This window comes from Beta vulgaris, chromosome 8 (assembly GCF_026745355.1).
Source record: "Beta vulgaris subsp. vulgaris cultivar EL10 chromosome 8, EL10.2, whole genome shotgun sequence".
NCBI lineage: Eukaryota > Viridiplantae > Streptophyta > Magnoliopsida > Caryophyllales > Amaranthaceae > Beta > Beta vulgaris.
The window spans coordinates 4,155,233-4,170,272 of NC_079209.1; the positions used below are offsets into that span (position 1 = coordinate 4,155,233).

The 15,040-nt window shown below is 32.0% G+C and overlaps 1 protein-coding gene across 1 annotated transcript; it reads right to left on the reverse strand.

Moving 5' to 3' along the window:
- Nucleotides 1–350: 350 nt before the first annotated feature.
- LOC125492934 (uncharacterized) lies at nucleotides 351–1,579 on the reverse strand. Its single transcript, XM_048635688.1, has 3 exons — nucleotides 943–1,579; nucleotides 488–846; nucleotides 351–395 (listed from the first exon to the last, which is right to left on the reverse strand). Exons 1-3 carry the CDS (start codon nucleotides 1,577–1,579, stop codon nucleotides 351–353), a joined length of 1,041 nt encoding a protein of 346 aa, XP_048491645.1.
- Nucleotides 1,580–15,040: the final 13,461 nt, after the last annotated feature.

The window sequence follows — 15,040 nt, forward strand, 5'->3', positions numbered from 1 at the left end:
AATAATTTTTTACGTATTTTCGCATGCATTGTATGCATATAAAACTAAGTGTAATTTGTGTCGGGAGGAGTGGTTTTGGTATTGTTGACTCCTGAGAATGAATGGACAATTTCTGGCCTGCTGAACCACCTATACCCGCCAATGTGTATACAACCTTTTTTTTTTTTTGGTGAACAAAGGATAACATTAAGTTAAATTAAGTGTTTTGGCAAAAAAGCCTATTACAATCCGAATCTAGCAGTGCTTGACAATAATTAGATGGTAGGGGAAAATGCCTAATTACATTTGGGGGGTTGGCGCCTTGTCTATTTTTCTTAGCTACTACATCCGCTACTTGGTTGTCTTGTCTTCTAACGAACTCTAGCACCATGTCCATGAAATAGTGCCTCAGCTCCCTGCAATCATGTATAATATCACTATATAGGTCTATATAGTTAGTCTTAGAGTTGATAAGGTCGACGACTTTTTTGCAATCCGAGTGTATAACAATGTAAGCAAATTTCTTCTGTATAGCAATCTGTAAACCTTGCCTTATGGCAAGGCACTCTGCATGGAAAGGGTTAGTAGCATATGATAGACTCTGGAACCCGGTTAGCCAATTTCCTTGATGATTTCTTATAACACCTGCTATACTTGCTATGGTTTCAATATCCACAAAGGAGGCATCAACATTCACTTGAACATACGACCTAGAATAATTTTTCCATTTTTGAGAGATTTGAGGAGTCTTTAGTAACGGGATCGTGGATTGATTAGCAATAAAATCTTTTGTGAGATTGAGGGCTTGATTCAACGTCACCTCAGGAGGACCATAAGCTTTTTGCCCAAAGATAAATTTATTTCGGGCTTTCCAAATTTCAAAACAGATAAAGGTGAAAAGGAAGGACCAATCAATGTTTCTCCAACTATGTTGTGCATTAACATTCATTTTAAGTCAATCACCTATGTGGTTGCAATCCCAAAATTCCCCCGGTAACGCGATAAGGTTCCAAATCTGAGATGCCTTGGTACAGTCCCTAATAACATGCAATGTATCTTCATTAAATTCCGGGCATGTTGGGCATTCGGGAGAGGGTATTATATGACGTAGATGGAGGAGAGTATTATGTGGGAGACGATCCCACCACATAAGCCATAGGAAGAAATTGAGCTTAGGAAGTGTCTTCACCTTCCAAATCCACTCGCTTCCTTTGAGATGGGTTCTCTGGTCAATGATCTTATTATAAACTTCGGCCCGGGAGAACTTATCATGGTCTACTAAGGATGAGAAAGTAGTATCAGGGATTTGAAAGGGAATTTGCATAGAAGCTATCCTCACGGCAATGAAAGGCGGAAAATTAAAGGAAAGTTGACTAATATCCCACTTATTCTCTATGATTATGTCCTTAACTTTCATCTCCTCTTCCCCCTTATTGAGGGGGCCATGCATATACTGACGAATAAGACCTATACCCAACCAATTATCTAACCATAGGTTTATTGAAGTACCCTCACCCAATTTCCACACCATGCTAGTTCTCAAATTTTCATAGCCTTTACCAACGGTTTTCCAAATATGCGAACCTTTCTTGAAAGCCATCGTGTAGTTTGGTCGGACATATTTCGAGGAAATACAAGCTTTAGCTAGATTGTCAGGGCCTAAGGTCAATTTCCAGCCTAGTTTAGTCATGAGGGCAAGGTTTAAATCTTGGTGACTTCTAATTCCCAACCCCCCTTTACTTTTTGGAAGGAATGTGTGTTTTTGTCCTACCAAGTGTATCCTTTGTTTTTCTTCTGATTGGCCCCACAAGAAATTATTGCATATCTTATCGAGTTCATGCAGAATTGTTTTCGGAAGTTGAGACACTTGCATATAGTAAGAGGCAATGGTATTCATGGTTGACTGAATAAGGGTAAGTTTTCCAGCTCTTGATAGGAATTTCGATTTCCATAAGGCTAATTTTCCCCTAACCTTGTCAACAACAAACTGAACATCTTTTTTCTTAGGTCTTTTATGTGAAAGGGGTATACCTAGGTAGAGGCCAAGGTTTTCACTCTCTTTGACGTTGATCGTTTCTTGGAAAAGGAGTTTGTGTTCCTCACTAGTGTTTGGGGAGAAGGTCAACCGACTTTTATCTTCATTAATCTTTTGCCCCGAGACGTGATAAAAGTGGTTAAGGATTTCTCTAAGCTTAAAGGCAGTTGATTCGTCAACCCTCCCAAATATTAGAAGATTATCCGCAAAAAGCAAGTGGGATATGGGGATTCTTTTTGTTCCCACCCCATGTGTATACAACCTTAAAAATTCCTATTTGTCTGTTCTGCTTCCTAACCCTAATCTCTTAACATGACATCCCAAATATTCCTATAATTAAGAACTTTTGTACACGTGCATAAGCAGAACCTTGATAGTTTCATTATATACAGTGTTTCACTGATTCACTTCTATGCGTACGCTCCATACTTGTGTGTTAGAAATGTAGTACATTGATATTGCCTAGGCTCTAGAGGCTCGTTGCATAGTACTCCTTTCGTTCTGTTTGTGTGTATAACTTTTTTTTTTTTTAAAGATTTTTTTTGTGTTAGAATTCTCTTATGAGATTATCTTTTTTATTACCTCGGTTTTCTTATGCAATTGAAATGAGAGTATTTTTTATTGAATTTCAAATGAAAATTTGAAATCATTTTACGCTTAAATTTCTTTTGTGAGTTTGAAATCAACATTAATTGTTGTTACCTTTTCCCAACAAAATAATTAGTCTAATTATTATTTTATGATTTACAATTTCATTTGTAAATTTCTTCCCCTCTTGCTATGGTGATTTGGAGAAAACAAAGCACTATTTTCGTCGTCAATGAAATTTTGAGTTATAGAAAATTTTGAAAATCTTTTTTGTGACCAAAACTCTCATTAAGAAAACATATTAAATGTTTATTTGGTATCAAAGACTAATAACGTGTATCATACACACTTTTTGAATATCACATTAGTGAGTGCCTTAGGTTATTACTTTTCGTAACTTTTTATCCAACAAGGAAAAATGTCAGGCCTAGATGAGTAGATAAATTGCTTTGTTGTAGCATATTTTGCAGCTTGTATGTTTATCTTTTTAATGTTTTACACTTTGCGGTATTTTGGCAGAGTTACAACTGAATTTTCTCAAAATAAGCTTGATGAGCTTAGAGACTTGTGGATCAAATATGTGAATGAATATAAACAAGTGGATGAAGAAAAATCGGAAGATAATGACCATTTTAATTAGAATTTGTGTATTTTCTTTTTAAGCGGGATTAGGGAGGTGCTTCTATTTTTCTGCACATGAATCGGAAGAAACATGCCTAGTTGCTCTATTATTTTCTTATAACTTAGTTGAATTTTTGGAATCTTCTAACATTATATTGATATGCATGTGATTTTGTAGTGAATGATATTGAATGAATGAAAAGGTATTCTAATTTTAAAGTCATCTGAATTATCTCAATACAAGTGTCTAGATGTTCTATATATATGTAAATTCCTTGTAGATTATGAAAGGCACGCATGGAGCAGGTGAAACAGATTGGAGAAGCGTATACTAATAATGAAATATTGTCTTTTTTTTTAAAAAAAAAATATAAGGTTAAAGAGACCACATTTTCTTTTCAGGTGGTGTTTTCAGGAATGATGAAAAAGATCACCTACATATTAAAAATGATTTCTTTGTAAGATAAAAAAGACCACCTATCTGTAAAATGTGGCGCCTTATCCTTATTCTTTTTTCCTATTTACATTCATAAATAACCACGCACTTATTTTAAGGAAGTGGTATCTTCTATCAAATTAAGAAACCACCCGCAATAAGTGGCTATTTATCTTGAGAGACCTATAAGCGGAAGACCACCTCTCATGTGGTCTCTAAATGAGATTTTGAGGGTCTCTTTAAGCTTTTTTTTTTTTTTTTTTGTAGTAGTGGAACCACGATTAATCTTATGTCTATTGTTCTTTAATTCTTTGTTGCTTTATACATCCATGATAACAACTTGTTATACTAGACGATGCATCAAGTGAAATATAAATAATCTCTACGTGCTTAGTCAGTTAGTGATGTATCCTACACATCCCTACCACCAGTGTGTTATCCTTATATAATAGTATTCTTTCAATATGAGGATGTCTATAGAAGGTATTGTATCCTATAAGTGTATACTCTATCTATCTTTATATTTATATTTAGTCACCCCAAGTTATTTTATTATCACTAATATGTAATAATGTATGATTAGGAGGCTTCAATTGACTAATAGTTTAAAATAATTAATGCTACTAATGAAGTCATTTTTTATGCTTGGCTCGTGAATCTTATCAAAATTTGGACAGAGTATTATTAAGTACTCCTATGTACTCCCTCCGTCCCATAATATAAGTCCTGATTCTATTTTTACGCGGGAATTAAGGTAAAGTGGAATCTTGTTTTATTTTGGATAAAAATATTCATTTTTATTGGGAAATACTTACATTATTATATCTTTGTAACAAAAAATAAAAACTGAATATTAATGTTGCATGGTTTAATGTGTAGAGGAGTTTAATGGGGTAGAAGATTCAATTTTGTCATTAATTAAAGTGCATTGGAAGCTGAAATTATGAGGGCATTTTGAGAATAAATTATTTTCATGAGGGTATTTTGGGCATAATTATTGATTGAAAATAGAAATAGGACTTATATTTTGGGACACCTTATAAAGAAACAGGACTTATATTATGGGACGGAGGGAGTATTAAGTTTGTTGTCAAAAGTCAAACCATTTGATGCCAATATTACCTACTCTAGATTACTTCATGTTTCTCAAAATGTAGTTCTATTTTTTTTTGTGTCCTATAATATTGTTCTTATTTTAATTCTTTCTACCTTGATTATTTACCATTTTGTAATCCCTATTGGTTGTTTTAATTCACTTAAATACATTTTATTAATTGAAATAATCAATGTAATTAACCTTAAATTTTAATTAATATGATTTTGTTTTTTACATAGTAAAAGGAAAAATGCTTTATGTACTAACACAAATACACTGTTATGAAACAGAGAAGTAGTAAATTATAATAACGATATGCAATTTTCTTATTGAAGCTTACAACACTTTGTGTGTAGAATTTTTTTAATAATATATTTGTGTTAGAGTTCTCTTACGAGATTATCTTTTTTATTACGTCGGTTTTCTTATGCAATTGGAATGAGAGTATTTTTTATTGAATTTCAAATGAAAATTTGAAATCACTTTATGCTTAAATTTAATTTCTTTTGTGAGTTTGAAATCAACATTAATTGTTGTCACCTTTTCCCAACAAAATAAAGTCTAATTATTTTTTTATAATTTAAAATTTCATTTGTAGATTTCTTTCCCTCTTGCTCTGGTGATTTGGAGAAAACAAAGCACTATTTTCGTCGTCAATGAAACTTTTAGTTATAGAAAATTTTGAAAATCTTTTTTGTGACCAAAACTCTCATTAAGAAAACATATTAAACGTTTATTTGGTATCAAAGACTAATAACGTGTATCACACACACTTTTTAAATATCACACTAGTGAGTGCCCTAGGTAAGTACTTTTCGTCACTTTTTATCCAGTAAGGAAAAATGTCAGGCCTAGATGAGTAGATAAATTGCTTTGTTGTAGCATATTTTGCATCTTGTATGTTTATCTTTTTAATGTTTTATACTTTGCGGTATTTTGGCAGAGTTATAACTGAATTTTCTCAAAATAAGTTTAATGAGCTTAGAGACTTGTGGTTCAAATATGTGGATGAATATAAACAAGTGGATGAAGAAGAATTGGAATATAATGACCATTTTAATTAGGATATGTGTATTTTCTTTTTGAGCGGGATTCGGGAGGTGCTTTTATTTTTGTGCACATGAATTGGAAGAAACATGCCTAGGTGCTCTATTATTTTCTTATAACTTAGTTGAATTTTTGGAATCTTCTAACATTATATTGATATGTATGTGATTTTATAGTGAATGATATTGAATGAATGAAAAGGTATTCCAATTTTAAAGTCATCTGAATTATCTCAATACAAGTGTCTAGCTGTTCTATATATATGTAAATTACTTGTAGATTATGAAAGACGCGCATGGAGCAGGTGAAACGGATTGGAGAAGCGTATACTAATATTGAAATATTGTCGTTTTTTTAAAAAAAAAATATAAGGTTAAAGAGACCACATTTTCTTTTCAGGTGGTGTTTTCAGGAATGATTAAAAAGACCATCTACATATTAAAAATGATTTCTTTGTAAGATAAAAAAGACCACCTATCTGTAAAAGGTGGCGCCTTATCCTTCTTCTTTTTTCCTATTAAATTCATAAATAACCACTTATTTTAAGGAAGTGGTATCCTCTATCAAATTAAGAAACCACCCACAATAAGTGGTTATTTATCCTGAGAGACCTATAAGTTGAAGACCACCTCTCATGCGGTCTCTAAATGAGATTTTGAGGGTCTTTTTAAGCTTTTTTTTTGTAGTAGTGGAACCACGATTAATCTTATGTCTATTGTTCTTGAATTCTTTGATGCTTTATACATCCATGATAACAACTTGTTATGTTGGACGATACATCAAGTGAAATATAAGTAATCTCTACGTGCTTAGTCGGTTAGTGATGTATCCTACACATCTCTACCACCCTGTAAGTTATCCTAATATAATAGTGGAACCACGATTAATCTTATGTCTATTGTTCTTTAATTCTTTGTTGCTTTATGCATCTATGATAACAACTTGTTATACTAAACGATACATCAAGTGAAATATAAATAATCTCTACGTGCTTAGTCAGTTAGTGATGTATCCGATATTCCTCCACATCCCTACCACCCTGTAAGTTATCCTAATATATATAATAGTATTCTTTCTATATGAGGATGTCTATATTTATTTAGAAGGTATTGTCTCCTATAAGTGTATACTCTATATATCTTTATATTTATATTTATATTTAGTCACCCCAAGTTAATTATTAACACTAATGTGTAATAATGTATGATTAGGAGGCTTGAATTGACTAATAGTTTAAAATAATTAATGCTACTAATGAAGTCTTTTTTTTATGCTTGGCTCGTGAATCTTATCAAAATTTGGACAGAGTATTATGAAGTACTCCTACGTATTAAGTTTGGTGTCATAAGTCAAACCATTTGATGCCAATATTAACTACTCTAGATCGATGATTCTCAAAATGTAGTTCTATTTTTTTTTATGTGTACTATAATATTGTTCTTATTTTAATTCTTTCTACCTTGATTATTTACCATTTTGTAATCCCTATTGGTTGTTTTTATTCACTTAAATACATTTTATTAATTGAAATAATCAACATAATTAACCTAAACCACATTCGTTTCATTCTTGATTCCAAACCCATACCACTATATGGCCGGAACCCCTCCTAAAAGTTTGGGGATCGGATGAATGCAATAACTGAATTCTTTCTACAAGAAATGGAGTAAGAGTTTATGTCTATAATACTACCTCTGTTTCCTAAAGATCTTCCTTGTTACCGTTATTACAGATACCAATGAGAATTAATTTGTGTGGGGTGTGGGGTGTGGGGTGTGGGGTGGGTAAAGTAGGAGAGAGAAAGAGGTTAAGATAAATAAACAAATAAAAAGAGGTTAAAGTAGGATAGAGAAAGGGAGTAAAATTGAATTAATAATGTAAGAAAAATAATATACATAGCCCTTAGGGCTACCTATAAGAAACTTAAAATGGAAATAAAAACTTGAATCAAGCATTTATTATCTCAAATGATGTGTAATTTTATCTTGAATTCTTAAATTGTTTCCATTTTAAGAAATTTATTTAATACTTATCCTTAGCCCTAAGGGCTACATATAACATTACCCATAATGTAATGGTGGACCATATGATATGGACATGAGACGGTAAAAAGGGAAAAAAAATCCAAATAAGGAATAAAGTAAAAGAGGGAAGATCTTTTGAAAACACATTTAAACGGAAAGAGGGAAGATCTTTAGGAAATGGAGGAAATGGAGGGACCATATCTTGTGCAAATGTTTTAAAGAGATATAATTATAAGACCTTATGATAATTTATTTCAAACACTAAACAATGGTGTTATGGTGGATTAATGGTTAAACTTTAACTTTTGTTTCAAAGGTTACGTGTTCGATACCTTGTACAATATTTTTTTTAAATTGAACATAAAGCATTTGCATTAGACCCTTATAAAAGAGTACTACGTGACACACAAACTTTCTTATGAACACCTTTTAAGTTAAATTAACTAGTTATTAGGCCCGGGCTATGTCCCGGGTAAGAAAAAAATATATTTATTAATATAATACTTTATGATACACTAAATACAACTTAGCCCAGTGGTTAGCACTTTAATATATGTACTTGAGGTATCGGGATCAAACCTTATACTATGCAATTTCTTAATTTTTTTTATTATATATGGATTACATGAACTAAAACTCCCTTAAGAGAGCGCCACGTGACATAATTTCTTGTTTTCACACGCCTTTTAATATATTTGTATATTGTACTTGTATATAGTATAAATAATATTAAGTTGTAACTATTAATGTGACTATACCCCGTCATAAGTGTATATCAATATAATCATTGTATATTTTTAGTCACCCCGAGTTAGTTATTATCACTAATGATGTATGATTAAGAGGCTTGAATTGATTAATACTTTAAAATAATTAATGCTGCTACTGAAGTCATTTTTTATGCTTTTTTGTTTGATAGTTTGTTTTGGTAATTGGTGTTATTTTATTCCATTCTCAGCTTTGAAAAAAGTACTTGAATACAAGTCTGTTGCCATACAATTAGGAACAATACTACCGCAGACTTAAAATGAAATAGCTAAATAGTTGCCTGAGTTTTGGCTACACCAGGCTACAAAGTCATCTCGCCTCAATAGTCCCTGTTTAGCTAGTGAATCCGCAACCATATTCGATTCTCGAGACTTGTACACAATCTGAATATCCTGACTCGAGTTGAGATGATGTCGAATGAGATTGATGTGGAAGGTAAGGTTCCATGGACCATTCTATATTCTCTCCATTGCACCATTTGACCGCATTGGCCGAGTCTGATTCTATTATAAGCCCATGAGATTCAATGCGATTTGTTGTGAGAGAAATCTTCAAGGCTCGGCTTATAGCTAGGACTTCCGCATTATTAATGTCCATGAATGGGATTGGACTTGAAAATAGACATTTGAAATTCCCATGATGATCACGGAGTACGCCACCTATTGAGGATTTCATTAGTCCCTAATTTAGCGACGCACAAACAATTTTGATGGTGTCCCTCCAAAGAAGAGGAATACCATGCTACAATAACAGAAATAAGTACATTGCAATGGGCTACATGCCTACATCCACGCTACAAATTCATCAATACGACGCAAGCTTTGCTTGGCGAGGCTATCCGCCACCACATTAGTCTCTCTATTCTTGTGTATGATGGTCACTTGGAGTTCCGATTTCATGGTGTTTCGAATAAAATTCAGGATGAATTTGAGGTTCCATGGCCCCCATGATCTTCACTACACCATCTAACCACATTACTTGAATCAGCTTCCACTATCAACATAGATGGGTTGATTCTGTATTTCTGTTGCAACTGAGAGTAAGTTTTAATGCTCGGTGGATGGCAAGTATTTCTGCTGAATTAATTTCCATGGGAGGTATGGGGAAGAGAAACCATAGTATTAACTACTCGATATTACTTCCTGTGTCTTCAAATAAAGTTCATATTTTAAAATTTTTAGGTGTTCTAAATATTATTGTTCTTATTTTAAATTTTTTGACCTTAATTATTCCTCCTTTTGTAATCTCTATTGGTTATTTTTGTTGATTTAAGTTTAATTTATCGGTTGAAATAATCAACGTAATTCACCCTCAAATTTTAATTAATATTGTTTTGCTTTTTTTACAGAGTAAAAGTAAAAATCATTTATGTACTAATACAAATACACCGTTATGAAATGGAGAAGTAGTAAATTATAATAACAATATGGACTTTTCTTATTGAAGTTTGCAACACTTTGTGTATAGACTATAGAGCTCTCTTATGAGAGTACATATCTTTTTTTTTTTTACTACATCACTTTTTTATGCCATTATAAGGAGAGTATTTTTTTATTTGACCTTTCAAATAAAGATTTGAAATCTCTTTAAGTCTAAATTTTAAATTTTATTTGTGAGTTTCAATTCAACATAAATTGTTGTCACCTTTTTCCAACAAAATAATTAAGAAATTAGTTTTAGTCTAATTTTTTTTACTGACTTTAAATTTATATGTAGGCTTCTTCCTCTCTTGCTCTGGTGATTTAGAGAAAATGAAGCACTATTTTTGTTGTCGGTGAAACTTTGAGTTGTAAAAAATTTTGAAATATTTTCGACACCGAAAACTCTCATTAAGAATACATATGAAATGTTTATTTGGTATCAAAGACTTATAACACCCTTTTCAGATATCACATTAATTAATGTACATATGTATTAGTACAATTGGTATAAATAATATTGAGTTGTAACTATTAATTTGACAATACCCCCGTCATAAGTGTATATCAATCTTCATATATTTTTATAGTCCGTCCAAGCTACTCTCTCCGTCCTATATTATAGTGCTTTTTTCTCTATTTTGAGGTCAAATTATAAAATCTTTGACCAAATATTCTCACTTGTATATGTAAAAGAACATATTCATGTCGCATTTTATTATGTTCGCCTTAATGTATAGTTTCATAAATCAATATTTATATTTTTATCAAATAAAAAATCGAATATATCTAAGGTCAAAAGTGTTGGAGACTATTTAAAAAATTACAAATATTATATTATGATACACATGGAGCAGTTATTATTAGTTATCACTAATAATATATGATTAGGAGACTTGAATGGACTCCCTCAAAAAAGGGGAATGAATTGAGTAATACTCCTCCGTCTCATAATATCGTGCTTGTATATTAATTAATACAATTAATACAGTCAAATTTTATGCTTAGGTCGTGAGAAAATTTGGACATGTCATTATGAAGTATGTATCAAGATTGTTGTCAAAAGTCAAACCATTTGATTCTAGTATTAAGTACTCTAGAATCCTTCACGTGTCTCACAATGTAGTTCATATTTTAATTGTTTTTTTAGATGTCCTTAAAATTGTTTTTATTTATTATCTTAATTATTTACTTTTTTGTAATTCCTATTGGCTGTTTTTTTCCATTTAAGTTAATTTTATTGGTTGAAACAATCAAAATAGTTTACCTAAAATTTTAATTAATACTATTTTGCTTTTTACACAGAGTAAAAGGAAAAATCATTTATGTACTAATACAAATAAACTATTATGAAATGGAAAAATAGTAAATTACACTAACAATATGGACTTTCTTATTGAAGCTTACAACACTTTATGTACAAAGTTATCTTATGAGAGTATATTTTTTTATTACATCACTTTTTTTTTATGCAATTGGAGAGTATTTTTGAATTTTGAAAAAAATTGAAATCACTTTAAGTTTAAATTTTAAATTTTATTTTTGAGTTTCAGTAACATTAACTGATGTGACCTTTCTCCAACATAATAATTAAGAAAGTAGTTTTAGCTTAATTGTTTTTACTAACTTCAAATTTCCTGTAGACTTCTTTCTTTCTTGCTCCGGCAATTTGGGCAAGATGCAACACTATTTTCGTCGTTGATGAAACTATGGGTTGTAGAAATTTTTGAAAATCTTTTCTATCATCCAAAACCTTAAATTAAGAAAATATATTAAATGCTTATTTGGTACAAAAAACTAATCAGGTTTATCAAACACAATTTTTAAATTACATTAATTATTGTAATATTATATTGAGCTGTAAATCTTTGATATTTATATTGTATCGAAGCACTTATTGTAGCATCATTAGTTTTACATTGAAATTAAAGACAAAAAAACAAATGTTAGCAAGTGAGGGCGATTATTATATTAATAGATACGGGGTTATACGGTACAAGATTATAGAGTATGGGATTATATGGAATATAATGAATTAGAGAATATCGGGTTAAAGGTTTGAAAACTAGTTATTAGGTCCGGACTACGTCCCGGGTAAGAAAAAATTTCATTTGTTAATATAATACTTTATGATAATAATAATAAATACAACTTAGCCTAGTGGTTAAGACTGTAGTACATATACTTGAGGTTTCGGGATCAAACCCTATACTACACAGTTTCTAAATTTTTTTATTGTACATAGATTACATGAACTAAAACTCCCTAGGGGTAGTACTGTAGTGGTCAACACTGCTCTTCAAATGGTATCATATACATAATTAATTTTAATGAACATGCAAATTTATTTATTTTTAAGGATGCAAGAGATATGTTTAATAACATTAACTAATTACAACACATATTTTTAATTTGTGGAAACATGGATCATTAAGAGATGTTAGATGAGATGGTGATTCTTTGAAAACCCTTACGTAAGGTTAGAGGTTCGAGCCCAGGCTTCAGCAAATTTATTTTTTAAATAATGACCACTTGACTTTGTTCGTTAACAGACACATGGCAAAATTCTAGTGGCAGGAGGAGAGTGCCACGTAGCGCATTGACATTGTTACGCACGCCTTTTAATATATATGTATAGATATGAGTTCTTTTACAGAAATTAATATGTTTTATATTGAAATTATGTTCACACCCTTATCGTGGCATTGTTAAGTTTATATTGGAAAAAAAAACATAATTATTAGCAAGGGGTGATTATTATATTAATAAATATGAGGTGATAGGTTACATCATTACAAGAATCCGTACCTTTGCTGACCGTCAAAATCGGTCGGTGAAACACTAAAAACCGTCGCTAATATATTTACCGACTGCTGAATGGTCGTTATAGTTCTTGTCGGTAATCCAAAGAAGTTGACTGGCAAACTGTCAGTAAATTATCACCTACCGTTTTCTTAAAATTATCGCCATTACAAATTATTAAAAGGTGGTAGGTAATTAACTCCTACTCTATTGGTTATTTACCTAACGTCTTTAAGCGATCTCTACTCTAGAGAACGGTAGGTAATTACCAACCGTTTTGATTATTATAACGATTGGCTTTTGTACCTTGCGTATCGTACATTGTCGTTAAGCCTACCGATTACAACCATGGAGAAGAGAAAGTTGATTATTCTCACCAGTAATGCTCCATTTTCTGATAGCAAGCCTATAATTCTGAAACCTTGGGATGCTAAAGTTGATTTTTTAAAAGATGAAATTCGAACCATCCCTACATGGATTTAACTCAAATTAGATTTTAAATACTAGGGGGAGAGTTGTTTGTTTAAAATTGCATGGAAATAGATAAGCCTGTTAAATTAGAGGCCACAATAAAGAGGGAGAAGCTTAGATATGCTCCAATGATGATTGAAATTATGTTGGATCAGCAGTTCCCTAGTAATATTTCTTTCATTAATGAATGTGATGCGGAGGTTAATGTCCAAGTGGAATATGAGTGGAAACTAGTCTTTTGTAATAATTGCAAAGGGATAATGTGATGCGGAGGTTAATGTGATGCGGAGGTTAATGTCATAATGGTGAGGCGTGTAAGAGGAAGGCTGGTTATAAAGTTTGGAAGGCCAAACAAGTTCCTGGAGAAGCTGCTGTTAGTGAGCCTCATCGGGAGGAGGAGTTTCAGCCTGTAAGATGTCCAACTCGGAGAAGATGGGAGAATCAAATCCCTACTGTTGTACATAAGGGTTTTGAGGCATTGAATACACAAGTCCAGGAACTATCAAAAAATCGAAATGCTTGGTCTGCAAATTTCTTGTCCTCCACCTAATCTTCAAATTCAACAAATTTAATTTTAGTTGAGTTGAGAAACTGAAATAAATACCAGAACTATAAAAAAAAAAAAAAATCAAACAATCAAATTTTAGATTCTGCCACCACCACGCATTTAAAAAATTTATAACAGTTTCAAAAAATCATTTAACCCTAATTCCTCGAAAAAAATTAAAAAAAAAACACATTAATGAAGATCTAATATTTTCCTGAAAAGATGAAAATTTTAATTCAAGCAAAATAACGCATTAAAAAAAGAAAAATTAAGGCGTTTTACCAATCAACGACCTCACTTTAGGGAAGAAAAATCGAACAAGAAAATCAAATAAAATCCCAAAATTGTAAATTAAAGATTTTTCAGCGTTTGTAAAAAAAATTAACACTAATTCCCAAAAAAAGTCGACAAAAAAAAAACAAAATTATGAATTTTGCCACCACCACACATTATGAAAAAGATTAAAAATTTACCTGGAGTAAAGGAGCTCAACGACATGACGTTTAGATTTTGACTAAATAAGTCGTCGGAAAGTGAGAGTGAAGGACACGCTTAACTGAAAGTGACGATTCATTGGGGAGACGCTTTCGGAGGAGTTGACGTGGAGAGAGAGTGCGAGAAGAGTTGCAGAATTCGTCATCCATGTTTGAGAGGAGTTGGGGAGAGAAAGAAGTGAGGGGAGATTGGTTTTGACGGCTGGTGAGAGAATGAGAGATTGAAAGTATGTATGGTGAAAGTCCAATAAATATGAAACGGGGAAAAGTGGGCTGGGCTTAGTGATATGCGTCGACTCCTAAAGCCCATCTGACGCATTTCGCCTCAAGGCTCCTATATTTTGGCTCGCAAATTTACCACCTCAAAGATCTATATCGGACCATGGGACAGTCCGACGCAAATGGTCTTAATCAGCTGCGTCGCGTGCACCTGAACATCCGACACAAATCTTTTTTTACTCATTTGTTGCGACTATTTGCGTCGGACCTTCGTCAACATCCGATGCAAATCGTTTGTTTATGAACATTTACTTCAGTCTTTCTTATGTTCGATGCATCGCACATAGGGTGACGCGAATTATCATTTTTCTAGTAGTGATATATGCGTAAATATCTTTTTTGTTTCTTTCCAACTCTTATACTTTTATATTTATTACTTATTAAATTATACTCCCTCCGTCCCTAAATACAGTTCTCATTTTCCTTTTTTTATGG